At 42.3% G+C, this 19245-nt stretch overlaps 1 protein-coding gene across 4 annotated transcripts in view; it reads right to left on the reverse strand.

Moving 5' to 3' along the window:
- Positions 1 to 6663: 6663 nt before the first annotated feature.
- LOC121280165 (RAF proto-oncogene serine/threonine-protein kinase-like) overlaps positions 6664 to 19245 on the reverse strand; it is a 90203-nt gene continuing 77621 nt past the window's right edge. For all 4 annotated transcript variants that reach the window (XM_041191872.1, XM_041191875.1, XM_041191871.1 and 1 more), the window contains 3 exons: positions 18788 to 18919; positions 13336 to 13470; positions 6664 to 7553 (listed from right to left, as the gene is read on the reverse strand). In XM_041191872.1, the coding sequence (XP_041047806.1) occupies positions 7413 to 7553; positions 13336 to 13470; positions 18788 to 18919 (408 nt within the window). In that variant the 3' untranslated portion in view covers positions 6664 to 7412. The remainder of the gene's footprint in view (positions 7554 to 13335; positions 13471 to 18787; positions 18920 to 19245) is intronic.

The raw sequence follows: 19245 nt of genomic DNA on the forward strand, positions 1-19245 counted from the left end.
AGAATGTGCAGGGGTACGAGGAGATGGTAGGGGAATGGCACATGGTGAATTGTTCATTTGGAGAGCAGGTGCTGACACCAGGGCTGAATGGCCTCCTCCTGTGCTGTTAAAATTCTGTGATTCTGAATCAGACAACGTATCAAAAACCTGAATTAGTTAAAAAAAACCTTACCAATCCTGACAAAATGAGAAACTGAGCTAGTCCTGCAATTCCTTCCCCATTTTTTGTTTCATCTGTTGGCATTTTCCAATGCTGTCTGCTCCCCTGGACATCTGATTTAATTTCTGATGCATGATAATTTGGCTTAAAAAAAGCCAATTTGACTTATTGATGCAAATAGTTGTGAATAATGATTTGCTAATAAACTGGTCACTGAATTTGCAAAGTTAGAGGTAAGTAATTACAGGCAAATGGTTTATTCTGACACTTTGATCCCAGCAGCAATAGTAGTTTTGTCAAACAATCCTGTAGTGCAATGCGAACCTTTCATTGGCAGACATGGGAAAGTATTTAAGTGCATCACATGCACCCACTGACTTATGATGACAAGATGCCAGGGGAAAAAAAACATCCAGTTATAAACAGGATGTCTGTTAAATAAACAATGATGCAAACTTTTTCCTGCTTTCCATCTCACAAGTTCTTCCCCATTGCTAGTGATTCATCATGGGCTGTTTCACAGGTGCCAGCGACCTTACAAGACCTACAATTTTCAGAGGGAGAATGAAGACTTAGATTGGCCTTTTACACAAAAAGAAATCAAGTAAATTACACGTGTAATGCTGCTTTTTTTAGGCAGTGATTTGTTGCACTATACAGCTCAGGAAGTTCTCAACTTCGATCCCCGGTGAGAAGGATTACCTGATCTCATCCAGGGCAGCAGTATGAGTACAAGAATGTCTCCAACATACCCGCAGAAAGGAAAAGAAAGTTGGATAGTATTCCCACTCCCGAAGTGCAAACGTATGGACATTGATCAGGATTGCCACTGCAACCAAATAGTCTACCGACACTCATTGTCTCAGTCCACATGTGTACATCGGAACAGGAGTAGACCATTCAGCTGCTGGAGTCAGTTATGTGAATACGTGGCTGTTCGGTATCCTAACTCCAACCACTTGTGTTGATTCCATAAACCCTCAATAGCCTTGGCTAGCAAAAAATTTAATTTAAAATTAGTAATTAAGTTAGTATCTATTTGTGGTAGAGAATACCACACTTCTACCACCTTAGCATGAATGTTTCCTAACTTCTCTCCTGAATGGCGTGGCTGTGATTATGTTCTCTTGTCAAACATTCACTTTGTCGTCTATATTCCAGGGAATACCAGCTTTGTTTATGTAATCTCTCCTCATAATTTAACCATTGGAGTCCTCATAACATTTTGAATTGCTGCTGCATTGCAATGCCAATATATCCTAAGGTGCAGCGCCCAGTGAACCAGATGTGGTATAACAAGGCAAAATCTTTCCTTTATTTTCTAGTCCTCTAAATAGAAAGGCTAAATTCCATTATCCTTTATCTTTTTGTACTTGACCACTACACAGATCCCTAAATCTCTTTTCGGCTTCCATTTTCCTAGCCTTTCAGCATTCTCAAGGGCAATTAAGGATGAGCAACAAATGCTGACCTTGCCAGTAACACATACATCCCATGACAGAGCAAAAGAAAACGCGGATCTATCCTTTTTGAACCAAACTAGATGAACTCAAACTTACTTGTAATGAGATCCATGCCATTGTTTTGCCCACTCACTTAATAACATTAATATATTTTGTGTCTGCATCTACTTATTATGCCACGAATCTTCATGACATCAGAAAACATGGATATATGGTTCTCTATTGTGTTATCCAAATTGTTAGCAAATATAGTGAATATTGAATGAGGCCCCAGCTCACATCCTTTTGGGATACCGCTAGTTGCTACCCTCAGCGGGGTCACAGAAATCATATTTGGGTTTGTGAGCTCCCCTTCCTCTAAGCAGCAATAACGAGTGGAGGAGAAACAACTCAGCCTGGAACCTGTGGCAGAACATCCTTGGGCCCACTGGATCAATTCCACCAAAAACACGGGGTAGACAGTAGGCCCTAAGCACTTCAGAAAACACAGTTCAAGTGAGCCCAGGATATTTGTGCACTGACTTGGTACAGCTAGAGGCATGCAATTGTAACTTTAGTCACTGCCCGAGTGCAGAAATAAACACGTAGTCATGTGGCTCAGCAGGGGAGGTAAGTGGAGGCTTAAAACTTTTCTGTCTTTTTGCTGTCTGCTTGTTGTATCCCAGGATAGCAACGCTGCTTCACAGGTACCAACTGGCAACTGGACTCAAATGGAGGAAAAGGAGTTACTGAGTGAGTGAGGTGGTGGGAAGGTGGGGGAGTTGTTAGGAATAGGGATGTGTGTATGTCTGTGTGCGGTGGGGCAAGAGGGGTGGATTACAATGGCTCTGAAGGAGTCAGGGAGATAGTTCTGGGGATGGGGGGAGGAAAGAGGCTTCTCACCAGTTCTTCTGTCACCAGGGAATATGGAGAGCTTGGCTGAAATCTATGAGTTCATAAAATAATAACATTTACAATGCTTTAAATCATTTTCAAATTTCTATGTTGACATAAGAAAACTTTAATAATATGCTGAATGTTACTTTGCTGCTTTATTGCTGTTTTGTTTTTGCTGGGCTCTGGGGTCACATTAATCTTTAGGTGTTAAAATGGGGTTACATTGGAAAATAGTTTTGGAAGTACTGCACTAGTCATATCCTTACAATGCAAGCACATACTTATTGGCTAGAATTTTCCGGCCCTGCCCACTGGCAGGATCTTCTGGTCCCGCCAAAGTCAAATGGACTTTTGGCTGGCTCACCACATCCACTGCAGGGGAACTCACTGCAACAGAGCTGGAAACTTCCACCCATTATCTCTACTCTCGATATTCTATTGAGTAACCAATCTTAGAACTAGGTCAGTTATTTGCTTTTAATTCTTGTTAACATGTTGTCTCTTATGTAGAACTATTGACTGCCTCTGGAAGTCCATATAAACCACCACAGACAATTTTACCTTTTACTGCTTTAATTGCTTCCTCAAAAAATTCTATTAGATTCATTAGACATGATCTATCCTTCACAGATCCATGTTGGCTCCCTCTAATCAGCTCAAATTTCTCTCAATGCTCAGTCACTGTCCTTAATTATATATTCTAATAATTCCCTCCCCCCCCAAAAAAAGTCTATATTTTCCTGCTTCCTCTTTCATACCTTTCTTAAATAATGGAGCTACATTTGCAATAATCCAATCTAACAGGGTCAATTCCTGAATCATGAGCACTTTGGAAGGTGATGCTTAAAGCATCTGGAATTTCTTTACCTTCTTCCTTTAAAACACAACAGTGGAAACAATCAGGTCTGGGGGATTTGTCAGTCTTTAGTGCCATTATTTTTTCCAATACTGTTCTTTTGCTTACATTAACTTTATTGAGTTCCAGTCCTCGATTCATTATTCCTTTCCCTGGAATAGCAATTATATTATCCTTTTCCTCTGCTGTGAAGTTTGACACTGTCATTATTCAACAAATATTGCTATTTCCTTCTTTGCAACATTACCCACATTGCTTTTAAAAAAGGTTTGTCATTACCCTTAACTATCCTTTTCTAATGTAATTGTAAAACTTTGCGCTAATCTTAATATCCCTCAAGTTTCTTTTGGTATTCCTTTGAGCAGCCCATCATCTTTTTCATCTTTCTTCACTATTTGTTACATCTCTTCCACTTCCCTGGATCTCCCTTATTCTTCATACTTTTGTATGCTTTTTCATTTAGTTTAATGTTATTTCTTTGCTCTTTTGTCAACCATGGCTGTTTTATTTGTTAAGTAGAGCTCTCGCCCCTTAGGGAATATACATTACTTCTGTGTTAAGCTAAATTCTTTGTCACTGTTTGTCTGCAGTTTTACCCAATAACAATTTTGTGCAGTTTCTGACAGTCTGTCTCATCTTGTAAGTTAGCCTCACCAAAATCTAGAACTTTATTGGCTGTGTTATATTTCTCCTTTACAAATCTAATATTAAACGTGATTATATCATGATCACTGTTAAATAAATGTTCCCTTGCACTTGGATTACTAACCAAGTCTGGCTCAATACTCATTAGGTCTAGGATATCCTGTTTTCTCATTGGTTCTTGAAAATATTGCTCCAGAAATGATCTTGAATGCACTCAAGAAATTCACTACCCCTGGCTTCCCAATCTTTATGAAAATTAACAGGTGTCCCATTAGAACAACTGTTTTTGCTACAAGCCTCACTCGTCTCCGAATTACTTTATTCTGCCACTTCATTGCTGTGATTAAGGGCCCTGTGGACAACTCCCATTTCAGTTTTAAGTCCTCTTATTTCCTCAATTATAATGATAGTCTCCGTTCCCTTACCTACATTCTTTCTTACTAATGTTGCCGCAGTTTAGTTAATCAATAAGAATACCCCTCCTCGTCTTGAAGTTTTTCTCTATCCTTTCTAAAGGCCTTATAACCCAAAATATTCAATTCTCAATTATGACCAGCCTGTAGTTATGTCATAATAATAGCCCCCATGTCATTCCTTCCAAGGTACTTGAACCTCTAATTCACTCACTCAGTTTATTTCTTGTATTCTGTGTTTTACCTTGGCAGCACACCTTGTGTCCTTCTATCCTTAATGCTCTATTCCACACACTGTTTAACTTAATCTATATCTTATCCTTCATTTCTCCTATAACTACTAAAGAACAGCTAATCAGCATTTCTTCCTGGTTACAAAGCCCATGTGATTCACATTACATGGAGATGGGTTTTGAAAGGGGAGGTGCGCAGAGGGAGCCATTGTCAACTTAGGCTTAAAATATCACAGACAAAGTTAATTTGCTTGGATGTGGGAGAGAGTGAAACTAGAGGCTGGAAGCCTTTATGGTTCACTCTCTAGGAATATAAGTGAGAGCTCACACTCTGTTTGAAAGAACCAAATTTGTGAAGAGTTAAAATGAGGCTGAAAGATTCACCTAACTTGCACTAGAGAGAGTGGGTATCTCCAGAAAAACTCTCAACATGAACACAATTCTGGGGTTAAAAATGACCAGGCTGAGAAAGGAAAAGAATGAAAGTAAACCCCGAGGGAGCTAAGAATCACGTTGGACTGATTCCAGGAGAATTGAATGGCCCAGATCTTCCAGTCTCTGGATCGTCAGAGACCAGATATACCCTCCAAGATGCGCTTTGGGACCTTACAGAAGGGACCTGACACAAGGACATTGAATTTCCCAGGAAGTTTGAACTTCCGATGGCCAATTCCCCTGCTCCCCTGGACCCACTGAGAAAATTTCCCACTCTGAGTTAGAGTCAGAGACATTGGACAGTTCTGACTTACTTACCTGGATAGTTATCCAGGAAATGTTAGACAGAAAAATCCTAGTTTAACTATACAACTGACACCCCCCTCAACCCCCTGACTACCCCAACCCCGCCCCCCCCCCCCGACCCCCCAAAATCATCCCAACTCGACCTGACCACCCCTCCCAACCATACCCACCTCCCACTCTGTCCCCTTACTCTACCCACTTACACACCGACAAACTTACCCATTCGCTCATTTGCACAGTGAGAAGCTTGGGGACCTTTAAACACCATAATATGTCAGTGTCATAAAAAAAGGGAGCCATGACTTCTGAGCAGATCCTCTTGGATGCTTTCTGAGAGGATTCCTGCACTGTTGGTGTTACTCTATCGAAGTCTTTTCAATGTATGCAGGTAAACGGGTAGTTTCCTGTCTGACCAGCATCAGACATGGGGGTTCCAACTCGAATTGGAAGTTTTGAGCCAATGTCTACTTAAAGGACACTGTAATGTCTACTTGTAAAGTGGGTATTCAGTTGTTTTAAAAGTAAAACAGGAATGTTTTGTTCCATAATTTAAAGTACAAGTTACCTACAAAAATAGTGTTCAGTCAAAGGCACTTTTAGTTTCTTGTTACAGTAGAAGTCTGTAAGTCAGACAGTAAAATATGAAATAAAAACAAAAAAACTGCGGATGCTGGAAATCCAAAACAAAAACAGAATTACCTGGAAAAACTCAGCAGGTCTGGCAGCATCGGCGGAGAAGAAAAGAGTTGACGTTTCGAGTCCTCATGACCCTTCGACAGAACATGAAATCTTGTCAGATCATCCTTTCAGCTATCAACTGGAAGCTCAATTTTTTTTTTAAAAAGTTATCGACCTCTATGGAGATTATCACAAGTTGAAACAAATTTTTATTATCCCTCCTGACTGAGCCCTTGACCCATTTATTAGTTTGAAGTTCTTTTTACCACCCAAAAATGAACACACAGGCATGTTGATGACCATAGAATTGTGCTCCATCAATAAGCTAACATCTTAGGAAAAGAGGGCAGGAGAGGAAATCAACACAGAGAAAAATCACTAATGTAACTTTGATAAATTTACTATGATGGGTTATAAAAACAAATGGTATTATGGTAGACTATGAAATAACACAGGCAAGTTTGGGCCTGCTTGCTCTACTGGCTAAACTGGAGTAAAATGGAAATGAATATAAGTGGTTGCAACGAATCACAGCAGCCTCCAGTTTTCTATTGGATGTTTTTGTACTGTTCTTCAGTAGTAACTAATCGTACATTCATAATTTTTTGGTATTTTAATGCTGTTAAATACTGTAATTACATTTTTCAATTATCTAATGTTCTGAATAGACTGATCTAAAAGAACTGCATATAGTTCTGTATAAAATGCAAATTAACTTATTTTATTAAAATACATGGACTGACAACAACTCTAAAGGTATCCAATGGAATACCGTGTTATCCCCACTCAATTGCAAAAAAAACAAACAAAACTTAAACAATAAACCTCCCAATTATTTATAACCACTTCAACACACTTGTTGCATCATACTGACTCATAGTTTACCGCATTAGTCCACCTTTAACCCTCACATCTGCTAAGTCAATACAAAGCGGTGAATATTTGCTTTAGAAACGTCTTCTTTGATAAGCAAGTTATTTGCTGATTGGATCATCATGTAGTATGCTGTAATATAGTTGATTCCAATTCAACCACATTGCACGAGTGCACAGTTTGAAGTCTGGTGCCAAGCATGGCAATGGGCATGCTATGTCTGCCACACAAGAATCCATGATGTACAAGTAGGCTGTATGTCCATCTTTGGAAAAGGCTTCATAAAACTTCCCAGGAATCCACACATTAAATGAAATGGATGCACCTTTACCTTACTAGTTGGTATCATTAAATCTGAACAATGGCAGCTTCCAGAATTGATTACAAGTGAACAGATGCTGCATATTATTCACTGGCCTGTAGCATCCAAAGAAATGTAACTGTACAGCTTTTTCCATTGCTCTTGACTCGAAATCAGCAAGCAACCACTCTTGTTGATGTTAAGGTTAAAGGATTCAAGTCTTCAGTGTGTGCAGCTCGATGGAGAGAAGGTTCTGAGGCACTACGGTGGATTTTGGGTAATGAATGTTGCAACAGTTCAACAGAGGATAAAATCTAACAATTTCAGAAAGGAAATAAAAGAAAAATCAAGCAATGGCACACATTCAAGTCTAATACATGCAATCATGTAATTTAAATTACAATTATGGCAATTTACGTTATATGAAATTATGGTTAGAAACTATTACCCATTTTAATCTAATCCTTATAATTGGATTTAATTAGATTCTTTGTAATAGCTATTTTTAAGAAACCTTTTATATCAGAATGCTGCAAGAGCCATTTATCTAATCAACTGTTCAATAGAAATACAGTTTTTTTTCTTGTAATCCAATCACAAAAAATCCTGAAAGTACATTTTCTAATGTCTGGATGTTATTAATCATCTCCTGCATTTATTGTATTCTGCATCTAGAATTCCATATGATTATATGAGCTGAAACTTGAGCCTTCTGATTCCTACTGCAGCCAATCATTCCATCCTACCTGTGGGAATGTAATTTACTTGGCGAAATGGGAGCCTTGTGCCTCAAGGCTAATTGTACTCATCCCCTGCAAAGCTCAGAGTGAGCCTGTTCCCTAACATTAAATCAAAACCAAATCAAAATATTTGTTACATGTAAAATTTACAGCAGATTGAACCCAAAATGTAATATCCAAAAGTATTTTCTAAATTTCAATTCAACTGGTAGAGGTCCACAACTTCAGATTAAATTTGTTCATTACGGAATAATGCAATAAGGTAATTATTTTATTACAGCGCTTGTCATACAATAAGAGAGACAGGATAGCATACTGATTTTTTAAGGCAATAATCATTATTCTGCAAAAGAAGCCAGAGCACCAAAACAACTCTTATCAAAGTCACAAATTGCATCTTATGTGACTATGACAAAGGTAAACTTTCCCTCCTCATCCTTATCAACCTGTCTGCAACCTTTGACATGACTGACTACACCATCCTCCTTCAAGGCCCCTCCACAGTCATACAACTGGGTGGGACAGCACTCACCTGCTTCCATTCTTATCTGAATCATAGCAGAGAATCACCAGCAATGTCTTCTCTTTCTGCTCTCATACCATTACCTCCGGAGTCCTTCAAGGACCTATCCTTGGCACCTCCTATTTCTCATCTACATGCTGCCCCTTGTCAACATCATCCAAAGGCAGTGTTAGTTTTCACATATACGCTGAGTCACCCAGCTCTACCTCAGCACCTCCTCTCTTGACTTCTCCACCTTTGCTAAACTATCAGACTGCTTATCCAACATCGAGTACTAATGAGAAGTTTCCACCAATTCAATATTGGGAAGATTAAAACCACTGTTTTCAGTCCCCATTCCAAACTCCATTCCCTAGTCAGCGACGCTCCGAGATATCTGAGCTCCTCTAATTCTGGCCTCATATGTATTCCCTATTATAATTGCTCCACCATTGGCTCCACTGTGCCATCAGTTCCCTAAACCCCAAGCTCTGGAATTCCCTCCCTATGCCTCTTTGTCTCACTTTTCTCCTTTAAGACACTTCCTAAAACTTGCTTCTTTGACCAAATTTTTGGTCACCTGACCTAATTATCTCCTTGGTTTTTATATCATACCCTGTTTTATACTGCTCCTCCGAAGCACCTTGGGACGTTTCATTGCATTAAAGCTGCTATATAAATATAAGTCATTGTTGTTGTTGTTACTATAAATAATCTGGCTAACTGGGACAGAGAAGAATAACAAAAAAGAGGAACATGACCTTAAGAGTTTTCAGTCAGATAATCAGTATGCCTCAATTATTACTGTATACCATTTAATACTTTATACACCTCAATGAAATCTTCTATAATCTCCCTCTAAAAACTGTAATACGCAAACTTCAACATATCTTCCATTATCTTTCACTCATCTAGGCAGGAGATAAATAAAAAAGATGTGATGGCCAGTCTTTCCTTATATTTAACATCCAATACCCCTCCCACCCCTGCAACCTTTCTTGTTTTTATTTTATTGATATTTCCATGGTCTGCTCATTTTAATTTTTCCATCGTTTCCATTAAACTCCAAAGCATTAAGTATGCAAGTCCTCCATGCCCTTGTTTCTTCTTTCATCTTCAAAAGGTGTTGAAGTCAACATTCATGACAATGTTCTAACTCATTTTTTCATAACACCTCAAAATAATGGAATTCTTTACCTCCTCATTCATTCCAACTGCCTAAAATGTTCAGGTTTCTAACCCTGACCATGGTGCCTCAAATGAAGAGAATGAGAACTAATATGCCCCTAGCATATGGGGCACAGGCTTTTCTTGACAGCAGTTTATTCTCTACCCCAGAGAGCAGTGGAGGCTGAGTCATTGAATATGTTCAAAGCTGAGCTAGACAGATCTGTGATTTATAAGGGAGTCGAGGGTTATGGGGGTGCTGGTAGGCAGGAAAGTGGAGTTGAAGCCACATTCACATCAGCTAAGGTCTTATTGAATGGCAGAGCAGGATCCATGGACCAAGTGGCCGACTCCTGCTCCTATTTATTCTTATGCAAAGTCATGGCAATAATACTACTTGAAATGTACAGCTTACTGGCAGACATTCTGAATGTCATGATGATGTGTTAGATCAAATAATGTGCTCAGGAAATGCTCTTTAATATCACTAGGATCTTCAAATTCCACTGCTTGGTAAGAGAGAGATATGCTTCACCAGAAATGCACAGATAATCTCACAGGCATTTGAAAAATTGTTGTTTTGGTTGCACAGCATTTAAGCTTTTGGAATCTGTCCTCTAAGGCCGGGATTTTCCGGCCCCGTCATGGGTGGGACTCGCCTTGGGCGAGGTGGTGCCCCAGCCAGAAGTCCATTGGCTTGCAGCGGGACCGGAAGATCCCGGCGGTAGGCGGGTGCAGAAAACCCACCCATATTCTTTCTGACACTTAGCCCAGAAAAGAAAGAAATGAGCTGAATTTTCTCAAACTGGTGGAAGCAGATTTGGGTGCGTGTAAGTGGGGCAAGTCCCAGACGGTGACATCCAGGATCCCACCCCCTTCCAACTTTCCCCAGGGTGGGTTTCTACAGCTCCGGGAAACGAGCAGAGACTGATGTGAAAGCAATTAAAGGTGATTAAAAAAAAACAATTATGAGCATTTTTAAACCATGAATTAGATCTTTCCCAATAGTGCACGGCTTCCATGCTGTGACTGCACCTCATCAGGGTGACGAAGGTGAGTGCACAATGTGAAGAACTTCTTCAATAAGACTGACAAGTTAGGAAGGCTTTGATTAGTTACACTGAAGAGTTCCAGCCATGGCCATTGAAAGGCTGATGTTCAAAGCATTTCTTCTGAGTGTTATCACTGCTTGACAGGTGATGTCCAGCTTTTTGGAAAACACTTCGCCCACCCAGCATTTCACTCACCTGATGCCAGCCTTCACCACAGCATGGGAGCAGCTTATGCAGCTCCAACATCCGCCTCTGCTGAGACACAAGAACACAGGCCGCACCACAGCCAACAGTTCCAATAACAACAGGAGCAATAGCAGCAGCAACACCAGCTGCCTTCTCCTCAACCCTGTGCCCCATCACAGAGCAGAAGGGATGGCGCTGTGATCCAGCAGAAGGAGATGAGTTCCCCAACATAGGGTCTACAGTCATTGGTTAGGTCTCTGGCCACATCTGAGCACCAGTGCTCAGGAGGCTCAAGCTCTCCCAACAGGTCACCGCTGACATCTGCTGTCTCCTGGAACAAAGCATCCTTTCTAATGGAGCAGGTGGGCGGCGGCAATGCCAGTGGCCGACAAAAGCGCCTATCATGGGAGGATCACTCTTCCCCACAACCGCTTGGTCACTGCCTCTCGCCAAATTGTGTGCTCTCATCTCTTGCAGGGAAAGAAAGTAGAGAGGTATGGCTGTTTGTAACAGTTTGTGTGGAGTGGAGTGATGGGCAGTACCTATTTTGTGGAGGGCCATTGAGGCATGGGTGTGAGGGGGCAATAGGGTGGAGGCCAGTGTGATTATTAGCTGTTTGGATGGGAATGCAAGCTTCCTGCAGAGAGAGAGCAATGAGTGGAGTCACAAGGTGTGTTGACCTAAGGAGTGCTGTGCAGGAGAATACTGGGTGTCAAAACTGTGCGATTTGCATATGAAAACGATCCTACTGGTGCATCGTCTCCAGTTTGGAGGAACAGGAACACTTCTGCTGCCAACTTCCTCAGCCACTTCCATCCACACCTGCTTGGTTGGAGAGGTTATCCTTTTCTTCCTGTCCTTTGGAGAGCCCCCCTCACTGCAGCCCCTCAGATCCTACAGCAGCCAAGAGTGAGAGACGAGAGTGCATGAGGGGAGTTGGTGGTGGCCTTCCCAGGCCTCCTGTCCATTCTTGTGGTTGGCTGCAGCCTCAGGAACCCAAGCTGAGCTCTTGTAACCCATGCTGTGGTCCCTTTAATTACAAACCCTGCCTTTGACAGGTGGACTAGACAGCCCACCCACACTCCATAACTGGTCAGGAAGCCTGGAGGCTGAATGTTAATGCCGTTGCTCTGGAAAAGTACATCCTTTAGGAAATCAGGTTCCAGAACTGCTATCAGTTCCCGCTATTCCACCAGGGACTAAGTGGAGAAGATTTTGTAGAATACGTGGTAGATAATTCTTATCATACAAATATATCTGGTTCTTGCTGGATCATCACAGTTAGAGAACAAGGATTGACATGGATAGTGCAGAGCAGGTAATCTGAAATCACTGCAAGGAAGCAGTGAAGGTGGATGTTGTTGTAACCTTCTTTCAAGAGTGCGGGAATCATCATTTGTAGATGGGCGTTTAGAGCTCATTTCCTAATCCCCAAGGGCATAAGAGATCCTTGCCTTGAAATCACTGCTTCCTGCAGAATCTGAGGGTCATGTGGCATCCTGTCTACTGTTTAAAACATGGTTATAGGAAGCCTTAAGATTTTTATCATTTTATGTAACAAAAAACACCAACAGCAGTTGAGATGACAAAGACAAACAACCAAGTGTGTTAGCTTATGATCATCCCAAAATGGACCGAATTCTCATTATTATCATTATATATTTGTGATTGTAATCATAATACTTATACAACTAATGGTATTAAAAACATTTAGTGCCAGCTGGTGGTATACAATTTCCTCAGTACACCTGGTAGCTGCTATAATTTGCTTGTGACATGCCATACTCCTAAGTCTAGCAGAAGACTACTACAAGATTTTTCATTGCGTGAGCCCTGCTTATTTCCTTACCATGTAATAAATATAGATGATAGGCTGAATGGCCTCTATCTCAGTTCATTATACAAAAACCTATAATTCTCCCAATTATGACTTGCATAACTCCTAATGCGTATGCCTCCACTACTTTTTCTGGACATCTATTTCAACATTAGTTCTGACATTAGTCATAAATTTAACCTTCACCTAGCACTGCATTTATCTTTTTTATATTATCTACATTTCTCTCAGTTGCCTTCATTCAAAGAAATCACGTTTTTCTAATCTCATGCTAATTCCTCAGTATTCTCTCAGTCCAAGAATTCTGGGATTATTCCTGTGACTCTTCTCTGAACTCCCTTCAAATATTCCAAGCTTCTTTTGTATCTTAATGACCAGAACTAGACACAGTGCTCAAGATCTCACCAGAGTACAAGTGTAGCATAGTTTGACGTACTCCACTGGTTTAGTTATAGTGTTTAGTTAACTCAAAATGTGAAAAAAACACAAGATCAATTCACTAACCTGTCAAGCTTGCCTCTATAGTCAATATAACAAAAATATAACCCACACCTCATTTTTGTGGTTTATCATCAATAAATCAGCAGATACCCTCACTGCTTTTAGACTTACCTGAGGAAAGAGAGGTCGATCATCCTTGTTCCTGTTCAAACAGTTTGCTACAAGTCTCTTCATTGCTTTTGGGCAATTTTTGTAGAGTTTACTGAGGTCAGGGGTTAAAAATCCTCTTCCCACCATGAAAATAATCTAATCGCATAAAAGCAAAGGCAAATACAAATTTTAAAATTGTGTTTTACCAATGGATGAAATAACGTGAAACATGTTTAACAAAAATACTTTTTAGTGTGAAAAGAGAAAAGGCTGGAAATACTCAGCAGGCCTGGCAGCATCTGTGAAGAGAGAAACAGAGTAAATGTTTCAGGTCGCATTAGCCTGAAACATTGGAGGAATCGTGTGGGGGAGACAGGGGTCTTGACCACCAGCCAGAAAGCCAGCGAGAGCCTCTCAATGCCTCTTTTCGAAAGGCCTGCCACATCATGTGTCACTCAGACACTTAACAGGCCAGCGGCAGGCCTTCCCCCTTAAGGATCAAGGACCTGGGGCCAGGGGTCTTGCCCACCAAGAGCTGCCAGCCAGAGGCCAGCAGCTCTATTGAATGGCAGTGCCACCAGGGAGCTGGTGCAACATCAGCCAAGGACTAGGGAGGTCACTGGATTCCAGGCCACAGGTGAGTGTTGGCAGGATGGGGGTTGTGGGGATGGGGGTTGTGGGGGAGGTGAAGATGATTGACAGCAAGGGCAGGGGGTGGTTCTCAACAGGCCCCCCCTACCTTCCCGATGTCAGGACCCTCAATCAGGCACTGAGTGTGTTTGAATGACCTCACCCTCCCCCAGAGCTCAAGAAACCCGACCTGATCTGCTTATCATGATCCACACATGGCAACTCCTTTGCCTGCTGCTCGATTACTACCAGCAGCTGCACGATGAGACCTTAAGTGGGCATTAATTTCCCACCAAGGGCCTCAATTGGCAGTAAGGCAGGAATGCCTTCTATGGCCTTTCCTGCCAAGATTTAATTGGGATGGTGATGGGAAAGTGGCGGTTAAATACTGGCCCCTGCTACTAAACGCGCCACAGGGGACAACAGACAATTCTGCCTGTTAACACCATTTCTCTCTCCATGGATGCTGATTGACCTTTTCAGTATTTCCAGCATTTATGTTTTTAAGATTTCCAGCATCCATATTATTTTGCTTTGGTATTAATACTTTTTAATGTTTTGTTTACATGAATGGTGATAAGTTGGAACTCCTGTGATTTAACTTACTAGCCCAAAAAAATGGCAGTAAACATATTATAAAAGGGCTTTGTTCCAACATAGTACAGTTTATCTCAGAATTTCTTTTCAGATAGGCATTTAGCTATTGAAGTGATATATATATATTGAGTCAAATAATTTCAATGCAAACAATACTGTCCTTTACACTAATTTGCATTTATTTATTTAAAGATAGCTGTTAAGTGACAGAATGATACAGAATCTATAGCTCTGAGAGTCTTCTTGGACTTGCAAACACCTTGAGATATTTTATCACATTAACAGTGGTATGTAAATGCAAGTTGGTTGTTTTTGATGCTCCATCTGGTGGCAGAGATATGCAAATGCAGGAGTGGCCTTCACAACATTGACACCCAAATAAGCGGTGTGCGACATACATAGCTCGTTTATATATTACAGGTTGAATTCACTGCATCACAAAATTGGGGTGTTGAATTTGGAAAGAAATCAAAACAGTTCATGGCATCATTACTATGAAATTAAAATGTTTGCAAACAAAAAGGTAAAACAGACAGATTTCCAGTGGGTAAAATACCAGCTACAGTACTAAACCAAATAGACTGGTAGATTCCAGTTATCATTTCTAATTTTGGGCTGAGTTGGGTGGTTTCAGTCAGCACAGCAATTGGAATTCTATAATTGTTTTCACTGCCTGCTAAACAAATGCTCCTGATCACTGTTTGTACATCCTCCAGCAGGAGGCCCCAAGTGTTAACAGGATCAGGATTACCTGGAAAAACTCAGCAGGTTTGGCAGCATCAGCAGAGAAGAGTTGACGTTTCGAGTCCTCATGATCCTTCAACAGAACTGAGTGAATATTAGGAGAGGGGTGAAATATAAGCTGGTTTAAGGTGGGAGGGTGGGGGGAGAGAAGTGGGGGGAGTGGTGGTGGTGTGGTTGTAGGGACAAGCAAGCAGTGATAGGAGCAGATAATCAAAAGATGTCACAGACGAAGGAACAAAGAGGTGTTGAAGGTGGTGATATCTAAACAAATGTGCTAATTAAGAATGAATGGCAGGGCACTCAAGCTACAGCTCTAGTGGGGGTGGGGTGGGAAGACTAGCAGGGCATACAAGATTTAAAAATAATGGAAATAGGTGGGAAAAGAAAAATCTATATGTTATTGGAAAAAAACAAAAGGAAGGGGGAAGAAACGGAAAGGGGGTGGGGATGGAGGAGGGAGTTCAAGATCTAAAGTTGTTGAATTCAATATTCAGTCCGGAAGGCTGTAAAAAGTGCCTAGTCGGAAGATGAGGTGCTGTTCCTCCAGTTTGTGTTGGGCTTCACTGGAACAATGCAGCAAGCCAAGGACAGACATGTGGGCAAGAGAGCAGGGTGGAGTGTTAAAATGGCAAGCGACAGGGAGGTTTGGGTCTTTCTTGCAGACAGACCGCAGGTGTTCTGCAAAGCGGTCGCCCAGTTTACGTTTGGTCTCTCCAATGTAGAGGAGACCGCATTGGGAGCAACGAATGCAATAGACTAAGTTGGGAGAAATGCAAGTGAAAAGCTGCTTCACTTGAAAGGAGTGTTTGGGCCCTTGGACGGTGAAGAGAGAGGAAATGAAGGGGCAGGTGTTGCATCTTTTGCGTGGACATGGGGAGGTGCCATAGGTGGGGGTTGAGGAGTAGGGGGTGATGGAGGAGTGGACCAGGGTGTCCCAGAGGGAATGATCCCTACAGAATGCCGCCAGGGGGGGTGAAGGGAAGATGTGTTTGGTGATGGCATCATGCTGGAGTTGGTGGAAATGGTGAAGGATGATCCTTTGAATGCGGAGGCTGGTGGGGTGATCAGTGAGGACAAGGGGGACCCTATCATGTTTCTGGGAGGGAGGAGAAGGCGTGAGGGCGGATGCACAGGAGACGGGCCGGACACGATTGAGGGCCCTGTCAACGACTGTGGGTGGAAAACCTCAGTAAGGAAGAAGGAGGACATGTCAGAGGAACTGTTTTTGAAGGTAGCATCATCAGAACAGATGTGACGGAGGCGAAGGAACTGAGAGAATGGGATGGAGTCCTTACAGGAAGCAGGGTATGAGGAGCTGTGGTCGAGGTAGCTGTGGGAGTCGGTAGGCTTGTAATGGATATTGGTGGACAGTCTATCACCAGAAATTGAGACAGAGAGGTCAAGGAAGGGAGGGGAAATGTCAGAGATGGACCATGTGAAAATGATGGAGGGGTGGAGATTGGAAGCAAAATTAATAAGTTTTTCCAAGTCCCGATGAGAGCATGAAGCAGCACCGAAGTAATCATCGATGTACCGGAGAAAGAGTTTTGCTTCCAATCTCCACCCCTCCATCATTTTCACGTGGTCCATCTCTGACACTTCCCTTCCATCTTTGACCTCTCTGTCTCAATTTCTGGTGATAGACTGTCCACCAATGTCCATTACAAGCCTACCGACTCCCACAGCTACCTTGACTACAGCTCCTCACATCCCACTTCCTGGAAGGACTCCATCCCATTCTCTCAGTTCCTTCACCTCCGTCGCATCTGTTCTGATGATGCTACCTTCAAAAACAGTTCCTCTGACATGTCCTCCTTCTTCCTTAACCGAGGTTTTCCACTCACGGTCGTTGACAGGACCCTCAACCGTGTCCGGCCCATCTCCCGCGCATCCGCCCTCACGCCTTCTCCTCCCTCCCAGAAACATGATAGGGTCCCCCTTGTCCTCACTTATCACCACACCAGCCTCCGCATTCAAAGGATCATCCTCCGCCATTTCTGCCAACTCCAGCATGATGCCACCACCAAACACATTTTCCCTTCACCCCCCCGGTGGCATTCCATAGGGATCATTCCCTCCAGGACACCCTGGTCCACTCCTCCATCACCACCTACTCCTCAACCCCTATGGCACCTCCCCATGCCCACGCAAACGATGCAACAGCTGTCCCTTCACTTCCTCTCTCCTCACCGTCCAAGGGCCCAAACACTCCTTTCAAGTGAAGCAGCATTTCACTTGCATTTCCCCCAACTTAGTCTATTGCATTCATTGCTCCCAATGCAGTCTCCTCTACACTGGAGAGACCAAACATAAACTGGGCGACCGCTTTGCAGAACACCTGCGGTCTGTCTGCAAGAAAGACCCAGACCTCCCTGTCGCTTGCCATTTTAACACTCCACCCTGCTCTCTTGCCCACATGTCTGTCCTTGGCTTGCTGCATTGTTCCAGTGAAGCCCAACACAAACTGGAGGAACAGCACCTCATCTTCTGACTAGGCACTTTTTACAGCCTTCCGGACTGAATATTGAATTCAACAACTTTAGATCTTGAACTCCCTCCTCCATCCCCACCCCCTTTCCGTTTCTTCCCCCTTCCTTTTGTTTTTTCCAATAACTTATATAGATTTTTCTTTTCCCACCTATTTCCATTATTTTTAAATCTTGTATGTCCTGCTAGTCTTCCCACCCCACCCCCACTAGAGCTGTACCTTGAGTGCCCTGCCATCCATTCTTAATTAGCACATTCGTTTAGATAATATCACCACCTTCAACACCTCTTTGTTCCTTTGTCTGTGACATCTTTTGATTATCTGCTCCTATCACTGCTTGCTTGTCCCTACAACCACACCACCCCCCACCCCACTTCTCTCCCCCCACCCCACCTTAAAACAGTTTATATTTCACCCAACTCCTAATAGTCACTCAGTTCTGTTCAAGGATCATGAGGACTCGAAACGTCAACTCTTTTCTTCTCCGCTGATGCTGCCAGACCTGCTGAGTTTTTCCAGGTAATTCTGTTTTTGTTTTGGATTTCCAGCATTCACAGTTTTTTGTTTTTAACAGGATCAGGCTCAGCTTCCTGATGCTCCCTACAATTTAATGGTTTGTGGCTCACACATGCAAAATGGCCACTGGATGGTTTTTGACGCCTGTAAAACTGTACACCTCTAGGACACATGTACAACAAACTGTAGGTCATTGGTGCTGCATATCCTTACAAAACCATTACCAAGTTTCAGTGCTTCATCATAGGAGGAACTTTGCTACTGGGGGAAAGAGGAGGGAAAAATTAACAAATCAACAGCCAATGCAAACTGGACAACTGCCCTGTGCTACCCTGGCTAACATGGTAGCATCATCAGAGGTGCAGAACAAGTCACTAGCCTGCAATAGTGCATGACAAAGGGGAAAAACAGAACAATAGGGGACAGAGGAGGAGAAGTGAATACCAAGTAGTAGCTTGTTTTTAAAGAGTTGTGTACTTGAACATATTGTCATCTTACCTGATCTCGATTGTTTACGTGGGAGTAGGGCAGCTCCCCTGTCATTAGTTCAAACAGCACAATACCATATGAATAGACGTCAGATTGAAAACTATATGGATGGACTTCCTCCATTCGGATGACCTCGGGTGCCTAGGAAAACAATCCCTTGCAATAAGTTACACCACCCAGTTGAGGGACTGGGATCACTGAGAGTTTTAGAAAGTCCAAATCTTAGAAAATATTTTCAAGCAAACTGTGCGAAATCATGAAACTTAAGATGGTCAGATGTGGAACCATATAGCACGACTCAGTATTTTTAGGAGGAGAGGAAGGGAGAAAAGAAAACAGGAGATACTAAAACATTCTAGGTTGTTTACAACCTCCTAATCTGAGCAATAGGCTAGAAATGGTCAGTCTACGGCAAGAATTCTGTCCAGTCTTGCCTAGGAATGAATAATCAGAGCAGACAGAAAGGC

Source organism: Carcharodon carcharias, chromosome 7 (genome assembly GCF_017639515.1).
Source record: "Carcharodon carcharias isolate sCarCar2 chromosome 7, sCarCar2.pri, whole genome shotgun sequence".
Classification (NCBI taxonomy): Eukaryota; Metazoa; Chordata; class Chondrichthyes; order Lamniformes; family Lamnidae; genus Carcharodon; species Carcharodon carcharias.